The sequence below is a fragment of the Anabrus simplex genome, chromosome 1, assembly GCF_040414725.1.
Source record: "Anabrus simplex isolate iqAnaSimp1 chromosome 1, ASM4041472v1, whole genome shotgun sequence".
Classification (NCBI taxonomy): domain Eukaryota; kingdom Metazoa; phylum Arthropoda; class Insecta; order Orthoptera; family Tettigoniidae; genus Anabrus; species Anabrus simplex.
In genome coordinates this window covers 913,440,205-913,467,373 of record NC_090265.1, presented here as the reverse complement: position 1 = coordinate 913,467,373, position 27,169 = coordinate 913,440,205, and the positions used below count along the sequence as shown (strand labels likewise).

The 27,169-nt window shown below is 40.9% G+C and overlaps 1 protein-coding gene across 1 annotated transcript in view; it reads right to left on the bottom strand.

Moving 5' to 3' along the window:
- Window positions 1-247: 247 nt before the first annotated feature.
- Window positions 248-27,169, bottom strand: part of LOC136874774 (putative uncharacterized protein DDB_G0285119) — a 45,218-nt gene continuing 18,296 nt past the window's right edge. Inside the window, exons 2-6 of the mRNA XM_067148446.2 lie at window positions 24,522-24,592; window positions 11,430-11,599; window positions 10,257-10,392; window positions 8,552-8,777; window positions 248-4,306 (exon numbers count right to left, since the gene is read on the bottom strand). Coding sequence (XP_067004547.2) covers window positions 2,608-4,306; window positions 8,552-8,777; window positions 10,257-10,392; window positions 11,430-11,599; window positions 24,522-24,546 — 2,256 coding nt within the window. The 5' untranslated portion in view covers window positions 24,547-24,592 and the 3' untranslated portion in view covers window positions 248-2,607. The remainder of the gene's footprint in view (window positions 4,307-8,551; window positions 8,778-10,256; window positions 10,393-11,429; window positions 11,600-24,521; window positions 24,593-27,169) is intronic.

The following is a 27,169-nucleotide window of genomic DNA, read 5'->3' as shown; positions in this document are numbered from 1 at the left end:
GTTGGCCAGGAAATGAGCTAACCACTCTATTCCACCAAGTAGTGAGGTTAAAATTATCGTTCATTCCTCCAAGGGCCATCATGGATTGTACTGTACAGAAGTCTATAAGAATTATAAGGAAGTATCATTTTGCCATCAGCTGCAACCACCCTGGAGTTTATGGAATGGGCCTGCAGTGAACCTCTGTCTTCACTACTATATTTTGTTCTCTTCATCAATATCAGATTACAGTGTATTTGTAGGTAATATTAATTACCAGAGGAAATATATCAATATACTTTGTAGTTATAAGGAAACTACAGAGCAGAGAGGTAATGAGTACTTCTGGAGAAAATTCGATGTTTCCGTAGTTATGCCACTAAATATCCTTCTCTGGGACATAGATCTTAATTTCATAAAATGGAGATCTGTAATAAAGGATTTTTCTAGAAATGAAATACTATATTTTACTTGACTAAATACTAAAATGAGCAAACTTATTTTCAAAAAATAAACATTTTGACACGACTTGTTCCTCTTTGTAGCAGACGAATTAACAGGTTCCCTTCTGTGCATGTATGTTCGTTTCAGGTTGCGCATCAAGATAAACCTGGTGCAAATAAGAACCGATGTATCTCCTATCTAGAAGATCAATCGACAACATTTATAGGATAATACACAGTACTGTAGTTATAGAGCATTCTATACTTGATTATAGTACGAACGTATGACACATTGTCGAGTTTCTACCAACTCCATGCCGTACATAAATTCATTTATCTCACTGAACGAATTAACAGATATATATACCATTTCTTTGGATCGAATCACCCTGCGGGCTAAATTCCTACGTTCTTCATTACAGACAGACGAGATGTTTTTGAAGGTGACAGGAAGAAATATTGTACAATGATGAAATAATTAATTACCCACACGCTGTAGAGGGCAGATTTCTCCGGAAACTACTATATTCTACTATTAGACATCGTAAGTTGCTCTAAAACTTACGGTTGCAATTTTCAAACATTAAATCCAAAATCCACTTAGACTTCCAGAACGGAGAGAAATAAATGCCTGAATATGCCACGCAAATTTATAGGGGGGATATGAGAAATTACTGCACTACAAAAAAAAAAGTTCTTCAAATCGCGTAAGTGAGTTACTGTTCAAAGGCGTTTAGTAAAAGTAGCTATTGTGGCTTTGCTGGTAAAATAAGAGTGAGATAAATTAATAGTCATCAGCCTGTGATAAACAGGGCTGATAATGGTCTGTCTGTATATACTTTCTACTTATTTCATTCATACCATTATTATCCTTGTTTCCAACAGGCTGATGAGCATTAATGGTCAATACGGATCTAATAGGAACCGAAAATGGTCAAGTTCATTGATAAATCAGTGAGAACGGAAAATTATGCTCATGTAAGAATTCACGCTGTCATCTACTATAGCGAAGTGCAAGTAGTGTATTACATCATCATCATTTATCCCCTCCAGCAAGGCGAGTGCGGTTGTGTACAAACCTCCTCCAGTTTGTCCTGTCCATCCACAGATGTTGTTCGTATATGTGACGCCAGTTCACATCTCTAATTTCAAGGTCCTTGAAAATCTGCTTCTCCCAAACATCACGAGGTCTTCCTCTTGGTCTCTTTCCAGGAACACTGTTGTCAAAATATGCTCTAGGAGTCCCGTGGGGATCTACTCTTTTCATATGACCATACTGTTGCAACCTCTTCACTTCTAGGCTGTCCAGAAAGCAAAGTTATATTTTCGTCATTTGAGCGTGGGTTTGAGTTGTGAACCTGTATGGCATATTTGATATCTAATAGTGCTTCTCCTTGAACTACGGTGATCTAACGGTTAAAGCACTGATCTCCTGAATGGAGGAAATGAGATTAAGTTTCTGGTAACAGGAGAGGGTTTGTCCTCCATTATCTCTAATGACATCTGTTCAACTCACCTTGCTACAAAAGCGAGTATTAGATTATTTCTTCTATTAAATAACTCCCTGTGAGTCAAAACTTGATACCAACGACATTACACGAGTTCTGGAAACTCCGAAGTCTCAATATCTAAGATCTCCATAGACTACTTGCTCAAAAGGGGTGCTTTATCTTTCCTTACCTACCAATTGTTTATTAAAAAATTACGGTTGCAATTTTCAGACAATAAATCGACAATCCATTTCGATTTCTAGAACGGAGAGGAACAAATACCTGAATATGCCACGCACATTTATAGGAGAAATGTAAGAAAAATGCTACATAGCAGCACGATTAAATGTTCTGCAAATCGCAAAATGTGAAAGTTTACGATAGTGTAGCCTCTTGGTTTTCTCTGTCAGATAACAAACAGTGAACGGAATATTTCAGATATAAATCCATGTAAGAAAGAATATTACATAATATAACATGGCTAACTGTTCTGCAAATCTTGACATCAAACGTCATCATTTATACTACTATAGCATCGGAGCATTTCAGATATAAAATTCTGTCAATGTCTTTAAAGAAATATTATATTACTTAAAAACAAATTTATTAACATAACAGATCATTTATATCTTGTTGTGTCACAAGTAATATTTGTACAGTCTGTGTGAATGTCTCTATGACAGTAACAGTGTCCACTACGATTTGATGGACCTTGCTACCTTCTGCGACTCCCCAACACCAAAATCACTGACGGCGTATGCACTCTCGTATTCTGGTTCCTTGTCATCATAGTAGGCATAGTCATAAGCAGCATCTGCCTTCTTAGGCGTTGGGCCACCCTTTACCTCGGCCCTAACAGGCTGCGACGTCGTAGAGGCGGTGAAACCTTGAGAGGCGGTCGGAGCTGGTCTTGATGTAGTCACAGCGGGCACCGTTGTGAAGAGTTTGGACGTGGGTGTGCTGTAGAACTTGTTGGCGACATTTGGAGAGTAATTTGCTTGCTGAGACCCAGTGTTGTATGATCTTGGAGTCACATTGTTGGCAGCCGCTGTGTAGTTCTTCGCCGCAGTTGTTGTTGGTTTGTTGTAGTTATTATTATTCTGGTATGAGTTGAAGTTGCTTGGCCTGTAGTTGTTGCTAGGGGCTGTTTTCAAAGACTCTCCATTGTTTCTCTCATTGTCGACATACTCTCCATTGTTGCCTGATGTCCTCCGGTAGTCATACTTGTCCCCACGGTAGTTGTTGTACTCTTCACTGCTACCTGTCTGGTAGTCGAGGGAGGTAGGCGCCCTCTCAGTGGTTGATGGTTGGCCACCTACTTTCCTCTGATAGTTGTTGTTGTACTGGAAATTCGCGGGTGCAGCAGTAGTCGAGGGATTGTACACTGTGGTTTGTGAGTTTGCGTTAAAAGCAAAGTTGTTATTGCTACTGAAATCATTGTTGTTGGTTTGGTACGAAGTTGTGGAAGGAGTTGGACTGATACTTGCTGGGGAAGATTTGTAATTGCTGCTAAATCTCTGATTGTTTGGGTTCCTTGCCAAGTTACTTCTCCTGTTGTTGTTGTTGTTGTTGTTGTTATTGGCTGACGTATATGTAGTAGGAGCTGGAGTTGATGATGGGGAATTGTAAGACGCAGCAGCTGTTGTTCTCTGAACGAAGTTGCTGTTTCTCTGGTTGTTGAACGCACTGGATTCCTGGTACGTGCTGCTGTAGTCTCCATTATTTGAGGTAGACGGAGCTAGTGTTGTCGAACTAGGGCTAACACTTCTCTGGATAGTGTTGTAGCGAGGAAGGTAAGCGTTACTGTTTCTGGAAGTTGGAGGAAGGGCGGTTGTGGAGGGAATGTTGTAACTGCTGGAGGCAGAGGGACTATCGTAGGTGCTTGGCGAAGAGGCAGAAGCAAAGCTTGTGGACACTGAAGGACTGTTGTATATGCTGGGAGAAGAGGGGTTGTTGTACGTGCTAGGAGAGGAAGGGTTGTTGTATGTGCTGGGAGAGGAGGGATTGTTGTATGTGCTAGGAGAGGAAGGGTTGTTGTATGTGCTATCAGAAGATGGACTGTTATAGGTACTTGGAGAAGATGGGCTGTTGTAAGTACTTGGTGAAGGCGCGTTGGTGTAAGTGTTTGCTCCTGCGAAGTTATTATTTCTGTTGTTATAGTTGTTGTTAATGTTGTTGTTGCGGTTGGTGTTATAGTTATTATTGCTATACGTGGAGGGTGGAGCTGAAGTGGTGCCTTCGGAAGTACTGACGTCATTATACTGTTGCTGAGGACGTTTGCGGAACTTGCGCACAGCTAACTTCTTCTTGTTGGCAGCAGACTGTGGAATGGTCTTCGGGCGTTCTTCCTCATCCTCGTTCTTGTTTGTGAAGAAGTTGCCGCTACTGCTGCTCCTATTACATTGCATAATCATACATTAGATATTTTACAAAATATATTCTTTCAAAATGGTTAAGGAGTTTTACAATACAATCGACTGGACATGATTGAAGTTACTGGGATTTACACAAACACTTTACCATCTTTTATTCATTGAGGACTTAACGTATACAATTGACTGATTACAGTCCTACTGATTACACATTTCTTCACATCATTTTCAGTCTGTCCAAGCATGGGATTGGGATTGTCATTCCTGTTTTAGAACATTATCTTGCATTTGCAACTTTCATATGTAAGTATAAGAGAAGTAATAAGGTTACACTTAAGAAAATGGATATTGCAACACCATGAAGGCATTGGTCGTTTGTGTTGATTTTTAAGGTATGGAACGATGCCATGTAGGTATGTAAACGATCAAAGTTTCAGATCCATTGGATTGTTGCTACAGGTCTCCCCACGTGATTTGTCGCGGAGGAATCAACTCCAGTATACGGACTCTGGTATAGCGTAGTTGACTTGCAGTCTGTGCAGTGAAGTGTTCCCCGTCAAACATGCCTCGACGACAGAGAATAGCACGCTATCAACCACTGTCGCCGTTTGAGAGGGCTCGGATAATTGGGCTGTGTGAGGCTGGATTATCGCTAAGGACTGTCGCTGCACGTATTGGCCGACAGGCATCTACGGTACAACGTGTATGGCAGCAGTGGTCAAATGAAGGTACCCACACTCGTAGACCTGGCACAGGTCCAGCGCGACAGATAACTGTGAGAGAGAATCGCCGCATCATTCGGATGGCCCGGATAGAACCCCATGCAACAGCAGCGCAAATTCGAGCAGCTGTGGCACCCCACGTTACACAACAAACAGTTGGTAATCGCCTCCGTGCAGCTGACTAACGAGCCCGTGTCCCTGCAGAAAGTATTCCATTTACCTCACAACAGCGACGTGTAAGGCTGGCCTGGTGTCGAGAAAGATCGACGTGGGTCGACGAATAGCATAGGGTCGTCTTTAGTGATGAATCGCGCTTCTGTCTTGCCCACAGTGATCGCCGGAATCGTGTGCGCCGACGTACCGGGGAGAGGGGCCGCCCAGATCATATTGTCGAGAGGCACACAGGGCTAACACCAAGCATTATGGTCTGGGGAGCTATTGGCTTTAATGTGAAATCACAATTAGTGCTTGTTGAGGGTACTATGGCTGCTCGACAGTACGTTGATAGGGTACTCAATCCAGTGGTTGTCCCTATGATGGCGAACATTGCTAATGGGATGTTTCAGCAGGACAATGCCTGGGTTTACATTGCACGCATCTCCAGAGAAGCTCTCCACGACATCACAACCTTAGAATGGCCCGTCAGATCCCCGGATTTCAGTCCTATTGAGCATGGGTGGGACATGATGGGTCGACAACTGGCCAACCGTCCTCAGCCACCCACAACTCTGGAACAACTGACCCGTGCAGTGCAGCAAGCATGGGCCACAATTCCTCAGGAAGCGATCCAGGGCCTTATTGACTCCATGCCTCGACGAATTCATCAATGTATTGCAGCTCGTGGTGGGCACATCCTGTATTGATTGTTGTCCAAACTTGCGGTCAGAGGGACCTGAAAGTTTATCAATCGAATCACAACCGAACACTCGTCCTGCATGTTCAATTGCAGCAATGTAGCGCCACTCCTTCTGGGTGTTGCAATTTCCATTTCGTTCAGTGTATGTGTTCAACGTTCGTTCTGTCAGTACGTTTATGTCCGTAGTGGAGTTGGGTGGTTGTTGTCCTTCTGTTCTCAAGATAGAGTATTCAATCCTGGCTGATGTGAGTGACATTTGAGGGTGTGCAACTCTATGTCATAGATCTCTAGTGTGTTAAAATAACTCAGAAATGGCAAAATTCTGACTTTGTGGGATCTCTTAACTCTTATACGACCACCAGATGATGTCCCGAATCGTGAATTTCCACCCTTGAGTAATATCGACAGATGAATAATGGCAGTAGTTACAATAGCTATAAAGACCAGCAGGCTATGGATGGATGGAATAAACACGGACACTTTTAAATACTTCTGGTATTCAAAGGCCTTTTTTGTTTTTTCTGTGAAACAAAATTATCGTTTTAAAATCACGAAGAAATTACACTCTGTGTTATGGATTTATGAAAGAAGAACTACAACACAATAAGTCACAAATACCTTAGTCGTTTTCCCTACACCACCTGATAAACAGCTGGTTATGTTTAGGCACATTCTTTTTAAATTTTCGCGGTTCCAGAATGATTAAAATCCATAGGAAATAAAGGAATTCCTTCTTCTTCGCCTTATTATTTATTATTATTATTATTATTATTATTATTATTATTATTATTATTATTATTGGCCTATTTTACTGTTACTTGGGATTGTCACTACCAGTGAATTAAGTCCATTTTAAAGGCCGGGTGCCTTTCCTAATGCCATCCTTACTTGCGTGTTTCTATGGTGGTTGTTAGTGTACTGTGTTGTATGTACAGTGTACGAAGATGTGTGAATTAAGACGAACATAACTATCCAGTCACTGAGCCAGACGAGTTAACCATACGTTAACCCTGTTTCTCTCCGGAATTAAATTCCGGGTCCTCTGGACGGAAGGTCACTACGTGGACTATTCAGGTAGGAAGGCGGGCATTTACAATTAAAGGAATGTTAAATAAAATACCGTCAAATGGAGCCGTATATCAGCAATTTTGGATAATATGAGTTTTTCACTCCATTTGATTGATCTCTGCAAGGAAAATGCATACACTGTGATGATTCAAAACAAACAGTCCATCAGTTTAGAATGAATCCTGTAATCCCCGAGGAATATTGTGAATTTCACTGCAGGGTTTTCCCCCAAAGATTACTGGTACAAAATGTTTCTTCACAACTCTTTCAGATTTAGGACAGCCAGTAACATATGTAGATTAGGAACTACGTATTAATACCATCGAAATGGTTCATAAAATTTTGATTAATTGGTCAGTAGTAACTAAAATATTTTATGTAACACAGGTGAAGTCAACAATATTGTATTTCTTTGTCACGATACTATAAAACATTGCATTAAAATTCAATGCTGATAGGTTTTATTGCTTGCTCTATCCGTCAGGGATGTATCCTGTCGCCATTACTTTTCAATCTTTATGGTGAATATACTATGATAACTACACTTTATGTCTGGGATAAAGCATTTTCCATTGGGGAATGCAAGCTCAAAAACTTGAGATTTGCTGCTGACACTACCTTGACAGCATCACCCGAGGAGGAGTTGACAGAGTTGAACAAAAGAGTGGAGGAAAACAAGCTTAGAAATTTGATTACGGATACATTGGAACGGAATTTAAACACATTCACATGTCATTCATCTCCGCTAATATCAAACCTGCTATCCTATGAACAGAAGACCAACTGACTACATAAAAATTGTGAAGTAATTTTCTCGGTGATGACAAACTCCTAGAAACTGTGTAAACTCCTACAGGATGACTATGTAAACTAATAAAACTTTTTGTTGCCGACCTTGTAAAACGGTCCAGTTATTCCGCATTTACTACAATGTAATCTCCGAGGAACATTATGAATTGCACTACAGAGTTTTTCCACAAAGGTTATTGGTACAAAATCGTTCTTCACAACTCTTTCAGGTTCAGAACAGCCAGTAATACTCGTATATATATAGATTAGATACTACTCATTAACACAAACGAATCAATACATAAAATTATGATTAAATGGTCAGTACTTGAATATAACACACGTGAAGCTAACATTGCTGTATTTCTTTGTCGTGATAGGATAACGCATTATTTTAAAAATACAATACTGACAGTGTTTTTTGCCTGCCGGAATGAGACATTCTATTCACATACGAAAATTGATTTACGGAATTCCTCTTATGTTTTTCCAACCCGGTATTTGTCGCGTCACATTTCATTTTCGGATGAGACGATCGTCTAAGAAGGGCCGGTCTGGGAGAAGTTCTCATTTTAATACACGTATCAGTTTGTAGTTATTTAAAATGTGTCTACACATATATAAACATTAGAATGACTGCATATGAATTCCGTTTTATTATTAACATTCCTTTGCTGATTAACAAGAGGTAGGAGTTTACGTACCGATGATGATACACATTTCTAGGAATTGACATGAACACTTCATCTCATAATTTATGAACCTCGGACAATTTCTAGGAGTTTGTACACGTCCAATTTCCTGTAACTTATTTGGTGATGTGAGAACGTACCTCAAATCGGCCTGTGACTGCTGCTGCTGCTGCTGCTGCTGCTGTTGTAGTCGGCGATCTCCTGTTTCGCTGCGCTGCAGGAAGTAATCTTCCTCCTCTTCAACCACCGGAGGGCGAGCTCGTGGTCTGTTGGCAGAGGGGCGCACAGGAGGTCGTGCGGTTGAAGGACCCAGAGGAATGGCTGTAGCTTTGCTCACGGGCAAGTTTGAAACACCGGGTTCATAGCCTGAAACAAGAGTTTCATTTCCAATCAGTCGCTGCAAGTTGATTTATGAAGATACGAGCAATATAATATTTAGTTATGATTGAGTGATGGTTTAGTTAACACTCACGTACTCATAATATCCATATGAGGTCCTTAACACGTGTCCTACTCAAAGTTCCATGTAAGAATGTATGCAAAATAATGACCCAACACTTTACTTTAGATCTCATGCCAGGTGTGTTACTAGTTCCACTTGAATCCAAGTCATGGAGACAGCAAACGCTGTGCTAGATATACAAATGGGCATCTAATTTGGATATTGCTGAATTAAACATTCCTACAGAAGTCGTCGTACTAAATCTCAATCAGATCGGTGACTTACAGATGAAAGGGTTTCCTTGTAAGATAGTCTAGTGTACAAAAATTAAAACAACGATCTTGTATGCCGGAATTTTGGCCACATGTTCCCTGAATGCCACTCCCATACTGAATGAATAACACTATAAGCGATCCTTTTTCACCAAGTTCCAACAGTATCTTTCGAAGGTGAAGGAACTCGGGAAGGTTTTCCAACGAGATGTCATTTTTAATAAGTGGGAGAAAAAATCAGAAATAACTTCAGAAGGGCAATATTGAAATCTACTTTATCAAGGATAAGATCACAGGAAATAAGAGAAAATTGGATTTATAAAGAACTGATGAAAAAGGATTTTAACCAGAGCGGACTCGAGATATAAGGATTGCCCGAATAAAGTGGCTGAGATGAAGACAATCTTAGATACTGGTCTATTAAATAAGAATAGAATAATACAAATAAGAATACGATGTAGAAGAATTAGAATAACAATAATTCAAAGAGGAAAAAGAAGAAGACTGCAGAGTGGGAGGAGTTGAAGGAGAAGACAAAGAAGAGTAATAAGGAAGAGGAAGAAGACATGAAAAAGAAGTATGAGGTTATTTTCTATGTTAACGTAAAAACTTCCTATAGAAAGAGCTAAAGATACCTTACAGTTTAACCTGTAAATATCTGATAATCTGCTCACTGATAAAGTGCCTTTCCAATGGAACCTGATAATAACTACAGAAATTTTGTATAGATATTTGGAATTTCGGTGAAAAATCTGCGCTTATTCCTGGTCATGAGAAATCAGCTTAAATTCTTCGCAAATGTGCAGTATATTTTACCTTTGACAATCTAATGACAGTTTATATACAACTATTACCATAATTCCCTAGTGGCTTCATGTGTGACTGGTGTCTTAGGTACGCTCATTGCTGTTTGAAATGAGATATTCTTAGATATTGGTGATATTAGAATAATTACCATAGTTTAAAATCTATGATATTCCGTCTCGAGTCCTGCGGGCATACAGTATAATACAATATTATCCGTTCAATCATATTAGACTATCAAATCAGAAAATTCAGTGATTAACAGCTGACTGTAAAGTTCTGAAAGTTCGGCAATTGTGAAGTTTAATAATTTCTAACAGTACCCACCAATACGATAGAGGTCGAAGTTGTCGCTGTAGTAGAGAGTGGCGGCTTCGCAGTCCACATCGTACCAGTCAGCACAGATCTGATTTTCCTGGTCAAAGGCGGTGTCGTTGGGACACAAGAATCTATAGTTCTGCACCTGTTTACAAGAAAAATACCTCACTAAGTAAACAAAACAGTAACGAAATGTGATACCTGAAATTCAAAGATGATTTACAAGAGAAAGATAATTAAAAAATCAGTACCTGCCCTGTAACCTTTCGGTTACTGCTTCATAATTAATTTTAAAGTACACTAATTAATTATAACTCTTGTCTCAGTCTGGGTAAAATACATGAAGGTATTTTACTAAGTGCAATTACATCTATCCTTAGAAGGAAGTATTGATTGCTCTTCGATGTAACTGTACAGATGATGGATCAGAATTGCCAACGAACTTTGTAGTATATGTAAAGGCTTTCTGGGCTGAAAAATCTGGAGGGTACCGGGCATGTGGCACAGGGTTCCTGACTCTAACCTATAGGATCCAGATTTCAGAATCATTCAATAATTCTAGTCGTTGGAATATGGTTAATTCAGCCTTTGATGTATGACATGGAAGATAAGGAACCTGGTTCAAAACGCTAGAGTGCCGTGAGAGACGACGTACATTTAATGTTATACCAGTATTAGATCGTAAATAATTTGTGTTGGCTGTTTCGGACTATGAAGTGCTCACGTAGCAGCACCTTTCAGTACAGTGTATTCAAGGCCACCCATCCAGTAGCAAGGGTGGAGGTGATTGTTAGAATAAAGCAATAGTGACTCTTAAATTTCCTTTGTTAGTGTCTTGGAACTGAGAAATGTATTAAAAGGATGGAAAACTACAAGAAGGCGAATATTTAATAAATTAAGTCTAAATTTCCACCAATTACCATGATTTGAAAATAAAAATTACAAGATACAAGACTGGAAACTTCTCTAAGAACGGTCGACGGGTTGGGTTCAAGATCAGTCATGGGTCATTTTATGCATAACTTGACAGCACTTCTCTTCATAGTGTATTTGTGTGTGATACGTAAAGAGTAGTCAAGATATATCCCAGTGAGTTGACCAACAGATGCTGTCAACTGAACATCATACTACGTAACTTGTTCTCCCCACGGCTGTAGAGCTTCTATTAAGTCATAAACTCACCCCGACACCTGGCACTTTCACGCACACGTGGAACATTTGGCAATCCGTCTCTATGTCAGCATAATAACCTCCCAAGATCTTGTCTCTACAGTCAAAGCTGGTAATGGGCATGTCATCCTGGCTGTAGTTGGGAGGTCGGCGTTGGGCCGTAGCTGTCGTGGCTAGGACACCTGTGAACAGAGATAACATAAGTATTATACAACAGCTATCTACGTAAAAAGATAAAGATGCGAATTAAATGTTGTGTATTATTTCTGTAATCTCTAGAAAATAAAACATTTATCATATTTAGTTACTGGAGTGTCATCCTGTTCAGGTGATCCTTTTTGTTAACAGGAACATCAGGAACTGAGTTGGTTCACTCACAGGAGAACAACTGAAGAGCTACCTCACAATACGGGTAGAGAATTTGGTCATGCTATGTATTTATAGCCAGACAGGGAAAGCAATGTTATTTCCTTAGGAAAGGCAACTTATTCTACAACTCACCACTATGGTACCAAAGGACAGTTACGTAAGATTCAATGCAATTTAAGAAGTCAAAACACCCACTGTTAGTGTCAAATATCATGACCAAATATGCCCTGCTGCTTCATTTAGCACTGGAAATAGCAGAATAGAAGCATATGACACATGTACTTGGCTGTGTTTATTCCATGATGACGTAAATACCTTAATTTAGATTATTTTCTAATTTCAATTTCTGTCTGAAGAGCAAGGAGGCTCCTATCTTATAAGGGTGGAGGTGGGGATGTGGCACGTGACCCTATGCACTTGAAGGAAGACCGCCACTGTACTTATATATCTATCTGGTGTATTTTTAACATCACAAAAACAAACAAAATAAAAAACCTATGCCGCAACAGCCATTAGTGCCTTGGTTTGTCAATCAACTTGTTGTCCACCATGATGGTATCATCAAAATTGAAGTTAATTGGATGCTGGTCTCGCCAGCAACAAAGGCGCCCGAATTCTACCGTTTATTTATATAATTCCTCAATTGACAATTCTAAACATTACTGTCGTAAAGACGTAACGGGAGTTCAGGTTACCCTGACCTTTATTAAACATCAGATGTGTTAACGCAGTTGGCAAAGACCTGCGATAGGTTCGGTCCTTGAACTGTATGCAACCCGCATAACTAATGCGTAAAAGCAGTTGCCTGTACAGTTTATGTCACGGCGCTCGCTGTTTCAGGTTGCCAAGAAATATACCGAAGGTGACGCGACTATTACTCTTCAGTCATAAGCCACGGACTATACGATTTTCCATTTCGAAATTTCACTAGCATTTACTAGAATTCGAATCAAGGCCACCTTAAGGAGAGGTCACTCATCTATCACTCTTCTTAGAGAAATGTTGACCTGCCTTTACAGGTACGTGCATATTGACCTGATCATGATGTTTCATTTCTTCCGAGCGTGAGTTCCCCGGTTAATTTTCCAGTCTATCGAACTATCCAGAGTCGCCTTCCCAAATATTACAGCGAAGGATCATAGAGTTATTTAAAGTTAATTTTGTGAATACTCTAGTCATCTTCTTCTTCTTTTCCTACCGCTTGTCCCACACGTGTGGGGTCACGGGTGCGAACTGCGTCGCACATGTTGATTTGGCCCTGTTTTACGGCCGGATGTCCTTCCTTTCGCCAACCCTGTATGGAAGGATGTAATCACTATTGTGTGTTTCTGTGGTGGTTGGTAGTGTAGTGTGTTGTGTTGTGTGAATATGAAGAAGAGAGTGTTGGGACGGACAGAAACACCAAATCCCCGAGACAGAAGAATTAATCAGAAGCGATTAAAATCCACGACCTGGCCAGGATTCGAACCCGGGACCCTCTGAACCGAAGGCCAGTACGCTGACCATTCATCCAACGAGTAGGACTGAATACTCTAGTCATCTTATCAAAACTGTTTACATCCCATCCTCCTCATCACCACTATAATAATTTCCGGCATACATATTGGTCAAAGCGGTCTCAGGTTCTATTTCCGGCTCGGTTAGGGATTATAATTTTCATTGGTTAATTCGTCTAGCTCGGGGACTGTGTATGTGTGTCTGTGTGTGTTTCGTCTTCAACATTAGATTTCATCCTATGTAGGACGCTGTCCTCACACACGAGCGGATTGTTAATGACTAATGAGCTTCAACTCGAAAGACGCGCACCAGACCTCTCTGGAGGCCATACACAATTAATTTTATCATAATCATAATTGTTATTATTAGTATTGTATAGTAGCTCTAATATTTTCATTCTTCAGTTTATTCAAAATTATTATTTGTAAAAATATATGAAATCTTGTATTTTTTGACTAGTTGGAAGTGAAGGCTTAATGGCCTTAATATTGTCAACAAAAATAATCTAATTTAAAGTGTTCTAGCACACTCCTGCAACTGTGAGCTTTCATTCGGGAGATAGTGGGTTCGAACCCTACTGTCGGCGGTCCTGAAGTTGGTTTTCCGTGGTTTCCCATTTTAACAACAGGCAAATGAAGGCTGTACCTTAATTAAGGCAACGGCCGCTTCCTTCCCACTGCTAGCCTTTTCCTATCCCTTTGTCGCTATGAAACCTATCTTCGCGGTGTGACGTACAGCCAGTTGTAAAAAAAAGAATGTGAAGTAAAGCAAAGCCGAACAAATCCGAAATCCCTGAGAAGAACGGAAGGTAGAGGCTTGCACTATCCGCAACCTTAGCACTAGGTTGGCTCTAGGTTCAATCACCCTTGTTACCAAGAAGTAGCCAGGTACTCATTTTTGTTGTAGGCTGAGTGGACCTCTCCAGAAGTGGGAATCCCATTTTTGAATTTTCGAATCCCTTATGGGAATTGAACCAGTTCCCTTCAGATGACGCAAGGAGGCGTCTATCTCCGCCGCTAAGCAGCCTTAGACAAGCCAAAGAGTGTCTAGGTGAGTGTCTGCTTTTGTTTCCGTGTTCTAGTGGTTTACACTTAGACTGTACGTACCGGTACTGTATAGGATAATGTATTATTTCGCATCACTCAATAGTTTAATATCGCATAACACATTTATATTATTAATACTCAAATGAGACATGCTGGACTACCTATGGTCGTTTCTACAGAAAATTACGGACTGAAAACTGAACTGTATAACAGTCTTGCGTTAATGAAACCATCTTCCTATGACTATTTGTGATCAGTTAGAAACGGTGCTATGCTGTTAAAACAACACCGTGGTATGCCTGCCTCTTACCTGGAGCCTCCATGTTGAAGTCCAGGTCAATCCAGCAATTTGAATTCTGGACTGAAGGCTGGAACGGAGTTTTCTAAGACTCGTGAGACTAACTGAGGAGTTGACTGGGATGAGAGGCAGCGGACTCGGGAAAGAAATAGTTCTGAGGATGTCGTCACGCTGACCACGTTGTTCTACAGTATTTTTAAACCATAATGCTGGACGGCAAGTGGATTGTTAAACCAAGGCACTAATGGCTGTTGCGGCATAGGTTTTCTATTTTATTTGCTTTTGTTATGCTGTTAAAAGAAAATATATCAGATAGATCAGGGGTTTCCAAATGGCGGCCCGCGAAGCCATTTTTGCGGCCCGCGAGAGCACTGTAAGAAATAATGTGTAGAAAAGTCACAAAAATATGTATTACCTCGTTCAGAAATGTGTTAATTTTTATACACATTATAGACCCAAGTCAGAACTAATTATTTTTTAATACTAGTTCTCCTTGTTCTAAACAGATTATTTTTGATTTTGCCACATTTAAAATCCAAATTTCAAGTAATAATGTTATTATTTTTGCGTCCCACTGACTACTTTTAACGGTTTTCGGAGATGCCGTTGTGTCGAAATTTTGTCCCACAGGAGATCTTTTACTTGCCAATAAATCTACTGGCACGAGGCTGTCGTATTTGAGCACCTTCAAATACCACCGAACTGAGCCAGAATCGAACCTGCCAAGCTGGGGTCAGAAGGCCAGTGCCTCGACCGTCTGAGCCGCTCAGCCCGGCTCCAAATTTCACTCTTTTATGCAATTTTAAAATAATGATTTAAGCAAATAAAATAATCAAACCCTCATTTCAATTGAATTATTCATATCATTTCATAATGGTGCCTCTGTACTATTTGCAGAATTTTACGAAAATTGGCCTAGTCAAGTGCGGCCCGCGAACATGACTAAGGTTTGCAAAATGGCCCTCGAGCCCTTACAAATTGGAAACCCCTGAGATAGATCAATAAATACAGCGGCGGCTGTCCTTTAAAGGCACAGGGTCACGTACCCCACCCCACCTAAACCCGCTTACAAGATATGAGCCTCCTTGCTTTTCAGGCAGAAGTTAAAATTAGAAAATAATCGAAATTAAGATATTTACGTCATCATGGAATAAACACAGCCAAGTACATGTGTCATATGCTTCTATTCTGCTATTTCCAGTGCTAAATGAAGCAGCCGGGCATAACTCCACTATGCTGCCTTACAAGGTCGGCCGCTAATGGAATGGTGAGAAAGCTGCGCTGTCATCTGGTAGGGATGGTTGGGGGATTCTTACGGGTCGCACGGATAGGGCCGGTCGTGTCATCAATGGGAGGGCGGTCTTTTTCTCACCAGGGATGATGACATGGCCGGACAGCAGTAGTAGTAGGACGATATTTTTTTTGTTATTTGTTTATTTATTTTATTTGTTTTATATCCAGCGGGGTCAATGGACGTGGCATATAGGAACTGAGGATGACTGCTGTGGTGATCCTCCCTAGGGAGTGTCACGTTTCCGGAGTATCTGATGGACCTCATGGCATGCCCAAAGAGTCTCGTGTTGTTTTTCCCTTTTTTCTGTTTTTGTAAGTTGTTTTCATTGTGAACATGTATTTGGGGCTCAACGCCTGTTATGTTCAAGAATCAATACAAATACAAAATAACTCGATTGTGACTGAAGAAGCAATATATAAGGAAACTTTTCCGGTATTTTGCCGCTGGGCATGTGGACACGGGAGAACACTTCAAACATTACAGGGGACTCGGTCACAAGCTCGATGTGCCCGGAGCTTACCGCTGGCACTGTGCGGGACGCGGGATTGGGGGGGTTCTAACGGTACTATCTTTTCACCCCGGAGTGCTGTTCGAAGGCTGCAAACTTGCTGTTGTAGTCAGTGTGTTAGTAAAGTGATAGCGGAAGCAAGTGCGAATGTGGTGTGTAATACTTATAAATCCAACAATTTAATCTTCATATTTAGTAGCTTCTTCGTAAGGATGAAAGCAGTCTGAATGATGTTGCTCTCTTTAATTCAGTGTTCATTATTTACTATAGGCCCACAATATGCTCTATTATATGCATTCCAATTCACTTTTCTGTGTATTCAAAACACTGTTGTAAAGTTAAACGATCCAGATAATAAATAATAATAATAATAATAATAATAATAATAATAATAATAATAATAATAATAATAATAATAATAATAATAATAATAATAATAATAATATCAGACTGAGTATTTCAGTCAGCAGAGTGCTGGCCTTATGAGCTCAAGATGACACTTTCTATCCCGGCTCAGTCCGATAATACTCGAAGGAGCTCAAATACGTCTGAAAATTTACTAGCGTGTAAAATAACTCCTTCAGGAGAAAATTCTGGCACTTTGGCGTCTCTGAAAACCGTAAATGTTCAGTGGAACCGTGTGAGGTATAAATTTGTTTAATTTAGTTTAGTTTAGTCGTCCGTGTGACCCCTTCAATTCATATCTCACGAGCAGCCACTGTATAAATGTATAAATAAGTAAATTCCAATTTTTGTAACTGAAGTACATCATACGTATTCTATACAAGCTCGTATTGTACATTCAGGCTGCAGGAGCTTCAAAGCCATGACCGCATTCTTAAGTTGGATCACAGCCGTAAAATACGATGGACCGGCTAGCCCATAGCGATGTTACGCAACCTGACGCTCGACCAACTGGCTGATGTGTATGACCTCCTTACAGGTGTCTTGAGAGGAGAAGAGACTGATCATCTTAGGGTACGGCGATATGGAAGGGGCATCAATACTGGTCATTACTAGGTCACAGGTAATCAATCTTGAGCACTGCAAAATTGCTCCATACAATGTAGAGCTGCTGACATACAGTACTGCAAATTTATAGGAAGTATATAATCAATAGAAGATAAGAGAAAACAACAAATATTAATGTCTAAAATGTTCTAATCGTCATATTTTAACAAAATTGAGTTAAATGAGTTAATTTCATGTAATGTACGCAGGTGACTCAATAGTTTGGGTTCTTAGATGAATGGTCAGCGTACTGGCGATCGCTTCTGAGGGCCTCGGGTTCAATTTCCGGTCGGGCCGAGGATTTTAACTGTGTAAGGTTAATTCCTCAGAACATAGGGACTGGGTGTTTGTGTTCGTCTTGGCATATTCCTCTTCATCTACATAGAACATACAGGAGTGTTAAAATACGTTAAGTACCTTTTTAAGGTGTTGAGGCATAGTAAAGATCCACTACCTTATACCAGAGAAATAAATAGATTAAGAAGGAGGTGCAGGTTAGAAAGAAACAAAGTTAGAAATGACTGTGGATGTAAGGAGGGACTGAAGGAGATTATTATTATTATTATTATTATTATTATTATTATTATTATTATTATTATTATTATTATTACTATATATTCATATTTATCCAACAACTTCATTCTTAAACGGAATTAGAAATATCTATTTCTCTTTGCTAAGGTGCAGATAACTTTGATTTAAACGATCTTAGAGAAAAACTTTTCTAGATGATCAGTTGTTGAGAAATAAGGTAATTATCGGCACAAAATTACTTTTAATAATAATAATAATAATAATAATAATAATAATAATAATAATAATAATAATAATAATAATAATAATAATCGTATGGCCCCAGCTACCGTGTGCAAGTGTTTTAATTTGACGCCATCTGGCTGCTTACTTGTCAATTTCGACATTCCGTTTTACTCTAAGCCTACTAGATGGCAGAGTTAGGAGAATCTGTTTTGTGCGTCTTTGGCTGAGTTTTAATTAAATTCGTCGGGTGAACATCAAATTTTTTGTTACCAGAGATCTTTTATATGGCGACATTTTACAACATGGAGTATCGAATGGACTTTTTTCCGCCCTTCAAAATCTACTTCTGCTGGGTTTGAACCCGCTATCTCGGGATCCAAAGGCTGACACTCTACCACTGATCCACAAAGTTATATCAAATGATTCATGCAACCGAAAAGGTGCTTGCTTGAATTTATTTCCGAAGGGACTATACATATAAAGTGAAAGCTGTGATAAGTATTTTGGCGGTGCTCGGTTTAGGAAATCTGACGTGACTCAGATGCTGCTTGTGGCGGTGGTTCCTGGACACAACTGGAGATATTTTGGTAATACTGTTGACCTCTTCTAACTGTATATCACCTACGCCCTTGTCAAAGTTAACTGGCTCTAGAGAGAGCGTACAGCAAGGTACGGTAGTTTCCGGGGTCAGAAGGTCATCTTAAGCAGTGAAAGTCGAGGCATCTTCAAATTATTGCTGCTACCTAAGTGAGAAGGTCGTGGGTACTGGATAGCCTTTAGGACAGAATATCACCCGCAGCGCACGAAACGCTGATTTCTACAGAGGGTCACCATGACGTAAGACATCTAGTGACCTTCATACTGTAAGTCTTGTGTAATTAAAGATGAGAAGTACCATGGATGGTGAAGTATCTATGAGTGGAAAGCTGTCTATTATTATCTGATACCCAAGGTTGAAACATTTTGAAACAATTACATTTGAGTATTGTGAGTAGCCAGGTAAAGTAAGAACTATCCTTCAAAATATAATTCCTCAGTAGACATGGTAAAGGAACTGTGAACGTGAACAACCACTCTGTGAAACAGAGTGCTGGCCTAACTTACACATAGTCCCACTGCGAATATTCATCCTAACTGTTCTAGTGTGTATGTAGAGTCCTCGGCCGGTTGAACTCTCAACAGATTCACCAGAGGTTGTCACTGGAGAAGACAAAATGCCTCTTGTTTACATGAGCTGCGGTACGTAAATTTCTCTTCATCATCTCTTCATCTGATGTGCTTATTTTGTAAAAATAATTCTTTGCACACACATTTTTTATTATTTTTGTACAAGCATCTAAGTAAGAGAAAGGTGTTACTTCGCATTTGTTTAAAAACTTCAGTGTACTTCTGGATGGCTGACATTGAAAAATCTTTTTTCTATGGAATGACTTGCAGTTTTTTTGCAGTATGTCAAATTGATTATGATAGTTCTGCTCACATTACAAGAAGAAATCTTGTGACTTCTGGTATATGGATCTCCAGTCCGGCTAAATGGCTAAATGGTTAGCGTGCTGGCCTTTGGTCACAGGGGTCCCGGGTTCGAATCCCGTCATCATCATTTCATCCTCATCATGACGCGCAGGTCGCCTACGAGTGTTAAATCGAAAAACCTGCATCTGGCGAGCCGAACTTGTCATCGGACACTCCCGGCACTAAAAGTCGTACGCCATTTCATTTCATTTATGGATCTCCAGATAGTAGTTGGTGAATTCTCATATTCCTTCGTAGTTTGGTTGAAATGCCATTATATCTAAGAAACATTCACCAATATCTTCAAGTTGCAGAAAGGGAAGCCATAAAAAATTACTTAAGACTCAATATAAAATGTTTAGTCCCAGAGCTTGAATTTTTCGATAACAACTCTGCATTATAGGAAGTCAACATACCTATTTCGGGACAAACTGCTTTCACAGCACTGTGAAGAGAAAATTCAAACCGTACGTACTGATCAAAGTAACTTTAAATTGTGTTTCTTCTTTCTTTCTTTCTTTCTTTCTTTCTTTCTTAATCCGTTTACCCTACGGGGTTGGTTTTTCCCTCGGATTCAGCGAGGGATCTCACCTCAACCACTTCAAGGGCAGTGTCCTGGAATGCGAGACTTTGGGTCGGGATACAAGTGGTGAGGAGGACCAATACCTCGCCTAGGATGCCTCACCTGCTATGCTGAACAGGTGCTTTGTGAGGGGATGGGAAGATCGGAAGGGATAGAGAAGGAAGAGGGAAGGAAGCGATCGTAACTTTAAGTTAGGTACCATCCCGGAATTTGCCTGGAGGTAGTGGATTCGAACCCCACTGTCGGCAGACCTGAAGATGGTTTGCCGTGGTTTCCAATTTTCACAACAGGTAAATGCTGGGATTGTATCTTAATTAAGGCCACGGTCGCTTCCTTCCCACTTCTATCCCTTTCCTATTCCATCTTCACCTATCTTTTTCGGTGCGACATAAAGCAAATTGTAATAATAATAATAATAATAATAATAATAATAATAATAATAATAATAATAATAATAATAATAATAATAATAATAATGTCCGCCTCTGTGGTGTAGTGGTTAGCGTGATTAGCTGCCACCTCCGGAGGCCCGGGTTCGATTCCCGGCTCTGCCACGAAATTTGAAAAGTGGTACGAGGGCTGGAACGGGGTCCACTCAGCCTCGGGAGGTCAACTGAGTAGAGATGGGTTCGATTCCCACCTCAGCCATCCTGGAAGTGGTTTTCCGTGGTTTCCCACTTCTCCTCCAGGCGAATGCCGGGATGGTACCTAACTTAAGGCCACGGCCGCTTCCTTCTCTCTTCCTTGCCTATCCCTTCCACTCTTCCCATCCCTCCACAAGGCCCCTGTTCAGCATAGCAGGTGAGGCCGCCTGGGCGAGGTACTGGTCATCCTCCCCAGTTGTATCCCCCGACCAAGAGTCTGAAGCTCCAGGATACTGCCCTTGAGGCGGTAGAGGTGGGATCCCTCGCTAAGTCCGAGGGAAAAACCGAACCTGGAGGGTAAACAGATGAATAATAATAATAATAATAATAATAATAATAATAATAATAATAATAATAATAATAATAATAATAATAATAATAATAATATAATATTTAGAAATTTAGAAAATGTTCGCAAAGCTCACAAATATTTCACATTTTTTCACGTACCTAATAAAATTCTCTTACGAATATTATTTCACAGATCGATAGATCTCGCGCTGATGAAGTGAACGACACCTCATGGTACGTGCTATCAAGTCCCACCCATGTGCTGGCCACGCCTAATATTGCTTAACTGAGGAGTCCTCAAGGAATCCAGTGTTTCAAAATGGCTATACGTTGGCATTTCGTTCCCAAAACCGATTAATGAGAGACATAAATATTGTAGGGAAACGTATGCCGCACGAGGTAGTTCTTTTACGTGCCAATAAATCTACCGACACGCGGAACCATCGAATACTATCGGACTGAGCCACGATCGAACCTGCCAAGTTGGGCTCAGAAGATCAGCGCTTTGCCGCCTGAGCTATTCAGCCCAACCCACACAACTTCTCACACGCGTTGAAACATACAGAACTATACGTGAAGCAACACCAAGAGAATGTCAGAAGGGTAGACATGTAAGATGATCAGTTTTTGTGTACTTTCTTACATTACATAACAGTTCTTATGTGATGAGTGCAGCAGGTTCAAACAGGTATAATGGGTGGCTGTCAGCCTCTCAGAGACACACAAATAATGTGGTATTGTTTGAGCAACCTGCCGGTGGACTAGTTACATAGGTAATGGACCAAACAGGAAGCCAAGTGAAGAGTTAGTTTCACTTTCAAGGCTAACTCGTGCGCGCCACTTGAGACACTCTAGCGTCGGTATGGAGTGACTGGTTATACGTTTTGGAAGCGCGCGGAAGGAAGCGTCACCAGTATTGCTCCACAACCCGGGAGCAGCATTGAATGGAATCCTCTAGTAATACAGTATCATGTCAAGGCTCCAAAACATTACAGACTGGAGTTGAATTAACAACACCGAACGATTCTGGAATGTTAGCTAAAGAACGGGGTGTTTTCTCCAGGGCGATCACCAACGTCTGGGGACCAGGTATGGCACTTGAATAAGAATTATAATAGGAATAAGAAGAATACGGTCCGCCTCTGTGGTGTAGTGGTTAATGTGATCAGCTGCCACCCCCGGAGGCCCGGGTTCGATTCCCGGCTCTGCCACGAAATTTGAAAAGTGGTACGAGGGCTAGAACGGGGTACACTCAGCCTCGGGCGGTCAAGTGAGTAGAGGTGGATTCGATTTCCACCTCAGCCATCCTGGAAGTGGTTTTCCGTGGTTGCACACTTCTCCTCCAGGTAAATTCCGGGATGTTACCTAACTTAAGGCCACGGCCTCTTCCTTGTCTCCCTTCCAATCTTCCCATCCCCCCGCAAGGCCCCTGTTCAGCATAGCAGTTTAGGCCGCCTGGGCGAGGTATTGGTCATCCTCCCCAGTTGTATCCTCCGGCCCAATGTCTGAAGCTCCAGGACACTGCCCTCGAGACGGTAGAGGTGGGGTCCCACGCTGAGTCCGAGGGAAAAACCAACCCTGGAGGGTAAACAGATTAAGAAAGAAAGATCAGAAGAATACGAAGAGGAAATGATATAAGGGAGAAGACGCTCATATACTCGGTTCACGTTGTGGCCACAATAGAGCATGGTTCCAGTGTATGAGGCTTTCACCAGTATTACTTGATTTGAGAACGAAATAAAAAAAACCAGTATGATTTGTTACGGGTGATTTCGGACAAAAGACTGTGTTACGAAAATGTTTCAAACTTTGAGCTGGGAAGATTTGGGAGAAAGGAGACGAGCTGCTCGACTGCACGGTATGTTCCGAGCTATCAGCGGAGGGATTTCGTGGGATGACATTAAGAGACGAATTATGTTGAGTGGTGGTTTTAAAAGTAGGTAAGATCACAACATGAACCTAAAGTTTGAGTTTAAGAGGACAAATTTGGGCAAATATTCGTTTATAGAAAGAGAAGTTAGTTATTGGAATAATTTACCAAGAGAGATGTGCGATAAATTTCCATCATCTTTGAAATTACTTAAGAAACGTATAATTGGTTTTTACGATCTGCCAACTACTTTTACGGTTTTCAGAGACGCCGAGAAGCCGGAATTTTTCCTACAGGAGTTATTTTACGTACCAATAAATCTACCGACAAGAGGCTGACCTATCTGAGCACCTTCAAATACCACCGGACTGAGCCAGGATCGAACCTGCCAAGTTAGGGTCCGAAGGCCAGCGCCTCGAACAGTCTGATTTAAAACCACTAGGTGAACAACTGATACGGAATCTGCCACCTGGGTGACTGCCCTAAATGTAGATCGGTGGTGATTGATTGATTGATTAATTAATTAATTAATTAATTAATTGATTGATTGATTGATTGATTGATTGATTGATTGATTGATTGATTGATTGATTGATTGATTTATCTTTCATTATAAAACATGTCTCGTCTTAAAGACAAAGTCATCTCCGTACAGGCCATGAAGGCCCTTGGAGGGGTGGAAGGTAAAGGCGTCCACCATTCGTAACCTCGGAACGTGAAGGGGTAGAGTGTTTATCTCTACGCTCGGCCATCTTTGCCCCCAGGAATTAACCTGATACTCATGTTCGGTGTAGGCTGAGTGAACCTCAGGGCAATATGCACCTCCGGAAGTGGAAATTTCGTTTCTTAAAACTTACGACTTCCGGGCGGGGATTCGAACCCACGTCATTCCGGGCGAACCGATGTCCTGTCTTAGTAAATATTTATCTTACACACTTCGCCGATAAACGTCCATAGTTCTGTTATATTACGAAAGTGAAAAGCAATGTTCAGAGAAATTTGTAACGATTGTTATGATTTAACCTTCCTTTAAACGCAAAGAAGTCTACAAGTTCATCCCATTATCGGCAAAATGTAGATAAACCTCTATACATTAAATACTAACGATATCTCGACGATAATATGCTCTTCTCTTCAGACGTTCTTGTACTCAGGGGCTTAGACATTTTGAAACACTTTTTCGTGTGTCAGGAATTTTCATATCCCCAAACTTGTTGAGTGGTAAGAATTATAGAAAGTTGCTTAAGGAATAAAAAATACCCATCTAAGCCAAGAAGGTTGGACTGATTTAAACCCTATGTTCTCAACACCACTGCACTTCACTATGATATGTTGTCGGAAGAGACGTATCACAATATTCCATCTAATCATTTACAATAAATAAGTTGTATAGATATATAAAGCAAACTCAGCAGTACCCACCTATAAAAAACAGCACCACGTACATGGTGTAGCTGCGTTCTCGCTGTGGTACTTGGTTCACTTGCTTCTTTCTGGAAAGACATCAGACAATATATTACTAAACAATAATAATAATAATAATAATAATAATAATAATAATAATAATAATAATAATAATAATAATAATAATAATAATAATAATGTCTGGGAAATGTGATTGCAAGGTTCAATGAAATTCTGGAAGAGAGAATAACCATGCAGAAAACAGAAAACGATTAAGTATGAGACAAATGAGGAAATTAAAATTGTTGCCGTGAAAAACTGTCCGCCTCTGTGGTGTAGTGGCTAGTGTGATTAGCTGCCACCCCCAGAAGCCAGGGTTCGATTCCAGGCTCTGCCACGAAATTTGAAAAGTGGTACGAGGGCTGGAACGGGGTCCACTCAGCCTCGGGAGGTCAACTGAGTAGCGGGGGCTTCGATTCCCACCTCAGCCATCCTGGAAGTGGTTTTTCGTGGTTTCTCACTTCTCCTCCAGGCGAATGCCGGGATGGTACCTAACTTAAGGCCACGGCCGCTTCCTTCTCTCTTCCGTGTCTATCTCTTCCAAACTTCCCATCCCCCCACACGACCCCTGTTCAGCATAGCAGGTGAGGCTGCCTGGGCGAGGTACTGGTCATCCTCCCCAGTTGTATACCCCGACCCAGGGTCTGGCGTTCCAGAACATTGCCCTTGAGGTGGTAGAGGTGGGATCCCTCGCTGAGTCCGAGGGAAAAACCGACCCTGGGGGGTAAACATATTACGAACAAACGAACGAACGAAAAACCAAAGTAAGAATTTTGCTATTTGTTTACGTCGCTCCGATACAGACAGGTCTTGCTACGCCGTTGAAATAGGAAAGGGCTGGGACTAGAAAGGAATCAATCCTGGCCTTAATTTAAGTAAAACCGCAGTATTTGCTTTGTGTATAATTGGAAAACCACTGAAAACCATCTTCAGGGCTAGCAGCGGTGAGGATCGAGCCCTTTATTTTCAGAATGCAAGCTCACGGCTATGTGATCCGAACCGTATAGCTAATTCACTCGGTACCAAAGTAAGATTATTCAAAACCGAGATGGTACAAGCGTGTTCAGTTCACTCAGAAGGACGTGGGTTCGATTGCTCATCAAGAATTAGAAACATTTAGAAACGAGAATTCGACTTCTAGAAAGGAACGTAGTCCTAAGGTCTCAAAAAAATAGTAGTATGTAAATTACAGGAAGCAAATGATGGCCAGAGATGACTTTGTTAGTACAATAATTAGTAATATATAACTCATAACTGAGGACTCCTACAAAAAAAAACCGCAGTAAGTACTTTGTATTTTAGAACAGTGCGTTAGGGACTTCGAAAGTAGCTATGAGGTACACTTACATGAATCGCTTAGTAGAGAAGCATTTGTTTTCCAAAATCAAAATCAACAGGATAATATTAATTGGTACACCAATTAGTGTATTTCTAAGCTAAAATTGACTGTATATTGTATGACCTACTGATAGTTTCTAACGGATGAAAGCTGATCTCTTAATCGTGGTAACCTTTACACTCGCTCCGACATGAATAATGGGAGAAAGTTACTTGAGAGCCCCTTAAGATATACAGCCCGTCTTCGTCTTCTGCCTCTTCATTGGTAACTTATGTTAACAAGGTTCATAATGTGATAGACTTGAGGCTCGCTGTATTTAGGTGGGAGCGGAAGAATTGTTTACACCCGTCCATATAACACCCATGTCGAATCACTCTGCTTTCTAATTATGGGGTTACGTTCATTATGAGGCGAACATTGTCTGATAGCCTAAGGCAGGGCCTCTCAGGGTGCATGCGCGTGGTGCATGCACTGTGCACGGTGCAAAAGACGACTTCGCTTGGTTGACCAGAGTGCAGACCCCCCACTCCTCTCTCCCTACACCTGTCTCCCCGTTCGGCCTCTCTCCGCGTTCCTCACCTTCACTGCTGTTTCTCCCCCACTGCGAAATGTTTACGTGTGGTGAGCGGAGACGCACAGTTGTATGGGACAATGTTACCAGTGTTATTAAAAAAATTAAAAAAGTGAATTAGAAATACACATACATGTTTGAAAGGAATGTAAACATAATTTAAAAAATGCAGAACCTGTAACCAAAATGAAAATGCTACAGTACTGGAACAAACCTCATTTGTGGATATAGAATGCTCTTCTTCAAGCTGTTTCAACTTCCTTAATTCTTTCTCTCTGACGTCTCCTATGATTTCACAATAATTTTCCGAATGTAGTCTGTTGTAGTGTCTTTCAATAGACGATTTTCTTACGCACGTAATTATCGTCCCACAGATTAAGCATTTGGCGTTATCGTCACGACAAACAAACAAAAAAAAATACGAAAGTTCCCAGTTCGATTGAAATGGACTTTCGGAAGTCTTTGCTTTCTTCGAAACAGGTTGCTCCATTATTATGTTGTAGTCGTGCGCTTATCTATTTCACTGATAAACACGTCGTCTACCATCAAACGCTTCGTCGCTCTCAGCACACTACACCATCCGAGTCAAGCCGAGTTGAGGCGAAGCGTACCGATGCACAGTGCACAGAGCCTATGCACCTCACTCTGCACGCGTGAGAGTTTGGGCGTTTGAGAGGCCCTGGCCTAAGGAAGTGC